General features: G+C 32.8%; 1 protein-coding gene across 1 annotated transcript in view; it reads right to left on the reverse strand.

Moving 5' to 3' along the window:
- Window positions 1-4,159, reverse strand: part of SLC9C1 (solute carrier family 9 member C1) — a 95,084-nt gene that overhangs the window by 22,695 nt on the left and 68,230 nt on the right. The window contains exons 19-21 of the mRNA XM_023517858.1: window positions 3,848-3,975; window positions 2,582-2,680; window positions 1,901-2,071 (exon numbers count right to left, since the gene is read on the reverse strand). Of these exons, the coding sequence (XP_023373626.1) occupies window positions 1,901-2,071; window positions 2,582-2,680; window positions 3,848-3,975 (398 nt within the window). The remainder of the gene's footprint in view (window positions 1-1,900; window positions 2,072-2,581; window positions 2,681-3,847; window positions 3,976-4,159) is intronic.

The following is a 4,159-nucleotide window of genomic DNA, read 5'->3' on the forward strand; positions in this document are numbered from 1 at the left end:
CCTACTATGAAACTAATTTATAGCTTTCATATGAAAGCTATAATCCAATTATAGCCCAAGAATATGGGGAAGGGGGAGAGACAGGGGAGAGGAAGGGGAGGATGGGTGGAGGGAGGGTGATTGGTGGCCTATTGTTCATCTTATAATGGTACGTGTGAATCTTTCTATACGTAGAATATAAATGTCTCAACACAATAGCTAAGAAAATAACATGAAGGCTACATTAACCAGTTTGATGAAAATATTTCAAATTGTATATAAAAACAGCACACTGTACCCCATGACAGTATTAATGTACATAGCTATGATTTAATAAAAAAATAAATAAAATGAATGATAGAGACATTTTAAAGGCATAACATGTAATTATCTAATACATATTAAAATAGCACCCAATAGTCTGTATATTAAAATTTCCTAAATTTCCCCCAATATATCTCTGGTTTCTTCAAGGAGAACAATTGTATTTGGTTACTGTATCTCTCAAGTCCATTTTAAATAATTTCCCTTTGCTTGGTTCTTTTCTCCTTCCACATACTTTTTATGGTAATGATTTATTGAAGTAATCATATTATTTGTTCCTTAGGATCACCCACTTTCTAAATTTAGAAAATTACTCTTAATTGATTTCAATTAATTTGTTTCTCTTCTTATTTATTTATTTATTGTTTGTTTGTTTGTTTTTTGAGACAGAGTCTCACTATGTTGCCCTCGGTAGAGTGCTGTGGTGTCACAGCTCACAACAACCTCAAACTCTTGGGCTTAAGTAATTGTCTTGCCTCAGTCTCCCAAGTAGCTGGGACTACAGGCACCCTCCACAATGCCTTGATATTTTTTGATTGTAGTTGTCATTGATGTTTGGTAGGCCAGGCTGGATTTGAACCCGCCAGCTCTGGTGTATGTGGCTGGTGCCCTAACCTTTTAAGCTACTGGTGCTGAGCCTCTTACTGTATTTTCTATAAACTAGTTCAACTTGGGAGCTTTTGGAGCTTCCTGGGTGATGCTAATACATGTGCTCCAACATATCATGAGGTAAACATTGTGCCTGGTTATCCCACTTGTAGTGATGCTAAGGTTGATCTGTGTCTTGGATGGTATTCCCTTCATTATAAAGTATCCTATTAGCATTCCACTTAGTGGTTTTGGCATCCGTTGGTAGTTCTTGCCTAAATCCATTATTTTACTAGAGGTGAAAAAATGGTGATTTTATGATTCTCTATTCTTACATTTGTTAGCTAGAATTCTTCTATACAGAAGAATTTTTCAAAATCTTTTTTTGTTGTTGTTGTTACTTTAAAAGAGTTCAAATAGGAAAGATAAGACAAATGTTTAATTCTTTCCCTCAAAAAATTCATATTCAGAAAATAAAATGATACCCTAGTTACCTTACTGGAAATAAATAAAATTTAATTTCATTATCAACTTATGAATTTTTTACATATTTGTGGGGTTCAATTGCTTGCAGCAATTATTCTTTTTGGATTTAATGTACGCCACTGGGAACCCCTGATACTCTGAAAATTGTGTCCTCAGTGTTGTCTAGGAAAACTCATCCACTTTATTCAACTTTCTATTGATATATTCTAGCTCTGATATTTTTCTCTCCCTTATACTTCAAATTCTAGTATTGAGGGTTAACGTATCTTTCCCAAGTTGTCCATGAAAGAGCTAATGCAAGCAGTTTTTCTGGTTAAAACTCCCTTTCATTATGGTAAGTTAACTTTCACAACCCATTCTACCAGGACTAGATGAGTATAATTCTATAACAAGTTTTGGTCCTTTACCATTCTTATGTTTATAAAATAAATGGTCAACTGGACTGTAAACTTGTACTAAATACAAGTTTGATAATAAATACTTAACAGGATACAATAGTAAGTCACAGGTGGTGTATACTGACCTCCACTACAGTTTTGCAGAGGGCGGAATATTTCATACATTCATTAGTTAAGCAGTTTATCTCTCCTATTATTTCTCCATTGAGTACATACTCTGTGTAAATTATTGAATAATCTTTCTCCTCTGACTCCGGTATTTCCTTAATCCCTAAACCTGGCTTTGATCGTTTAAGCTGTTCAGAAATGAAGAAGGAGAAAAATATACCAGTTAACTTGTGTTACCAAAACTATCTGATTTATGAGTCTTTGCACCATTCTTTAGACAACTTTAGTTTATACATAATACCCTAAGAATACTTATTGCTCATTCCTTTTCAAGAAATTTATTAAATTAGAAATGATTTAGACACAAAGAATTTTCACATACTTCCATCTTTCTGATTCCTTCTACTCAGCCAACCTACACCCATTCTAGAATGGCAAAATATCCAACTAAGATAAACATAAGGTGAGTAACAATTTAAATTTTTCAACTTAAAGGGTAATTCTTTTGGTGGTTTCTTGTTATTTATAAGAAAGTTTGGCTTAAAAGGTAATGTCTTGGACATGGAAATTGTCATTTAGTTGGTACTTGCAGTCACAAAAAAAGGAACTATACAGTTTTTAAAAGCTATCATTTTTCAGTTTTATAAAGTTTTTAAAAGCTAAGTTCATAAATGCATTTATTAATAACTCTGTCTTACCTTCACCATGCCTGAAATAATTATATAAATTCCTTTGGGCTCATCATCTTCTTTAAATATCTCATTTCCACAATCATATGTTATAACCCTGGCTCTTTCCTAAAAAATACCACCAAATATATAATACATAAGCTATAAATAATATTTTAATAGTGGTATGTAGCATTAAAGTTTACATTTTGAAAAGAGTTTTACATTTTTAAAGTAAATGTCATTCAATATGATCTGAGATATCATGTTAGTAATAAAATTGTAAGAGAAAATGGGAATTACAGACTGCAAAGAAAGAAAGATAGATATTCATATTCATGGATATATGTAATTTTAGGTAGAGTGTTTCTATGTGGATTAGAAGAGAAATAATCTAGGAATATGAATGTAATGAGAAGATGAAAATATTTCATCTGGATGAACAGTAATGACAACAGATGTAGGCTAATGGAATATAAATGTCTTATATAGCCGAATGCTCTAGTCTAAATAGTTGATGAAGTAAACAAAAAATTCATGTATTCAAAATATCTTAAGCAGGTGAAAGTGTAGTTATTCTTTTGGTAAAATAGATTCAGAAAAAGAATATTGCTAGAACAAGTTAGATTTAGATTTGTTTATTTGTTCATTCCATACTTACTGAGCACCTACTATGCATTGTACAAATTCTAAGGAATGGGTATCAAAAGATAGATGAGCTAAAAATTACAATAGGAAAGAAAGAGAGAGATGTATATATAATTGTAATAGGATATACCTAACACAATAATAAAGATGTCATATACTGGATGCAATGGTGGCAACATTGGTCCTCCAAACTCAGGATGGACCACAAGATTGTCTTCTGGTGGAGCATTTGATTGCAATGCCCACTTTTCTGAGTGCCTCTGGTGGAGATGTTTCCAGAGGAGGAATAAGCAGGAAAAGTTTGAAAACAAGATTAAAAGGAAGGGCATTTCAAGAAAAGTAAATACACACAGATGAAGGAATTTGAAAACAGCGTAAAGCATATGACACCATAAATAGTTCAGTACAAATACTGCATAGGGAGGATGTGGTAAATGGGAAACAGAAGATGAAGGTCGAGAGGTATGCAAAAGACAGACTGTGGAAGGATTTTTTATATCATTTACAAGGGTTTTGATTTTATCTTATAGGCAATAAGGAACATTTAGAAAATTTTAAACTAGATAGTATCACAGTTAAATCCTTATTTTTAAAATGATTATTGGTTGGTACGTTAAAGATGATATTACTAGGAAATAAAAATACTACCTGAATGAAATCCATATGGTCTGAATCTTTATCTAGCCATGGAATATGATATAGAGCTTCTTCAACAGTAAGAGGCTTGATAACAGGTTGAAAATCAAGCACTTGTCTTTTTCTGGCCATGATTAACTAAAACCACAAAAATTAAGAAAGAAGATGAACCAACCTGCTGTTTGAAGAACGTTCAAAACAACTATGTCTTTGTACTGTTCCCTATTCTTGCTCTCCTGAGATTTTTGTTCTACTATGAAAACCTCCAAGCCCTTTTCCCCCGCAGTGCAACAAAGGGGTCACACCCCACAGGTTGACAACCAC

This window comes from Otolemur garnettii, unplaced genomic scaffold, assembly GCF_000181295.1.
Source record: "Otolemur garnettii isolate 467f Iridium unplaced genomic scaffold, OtoGar3 scaffold00122, whole genome shotgun sequence".
Classification (NCBI taxonomy): domain Eukaryota; kingdom Metazoa; phylum Chordata; class Mammalia; order Primates; family Galagidae; genus Otolemur; species Otolemur garnettii.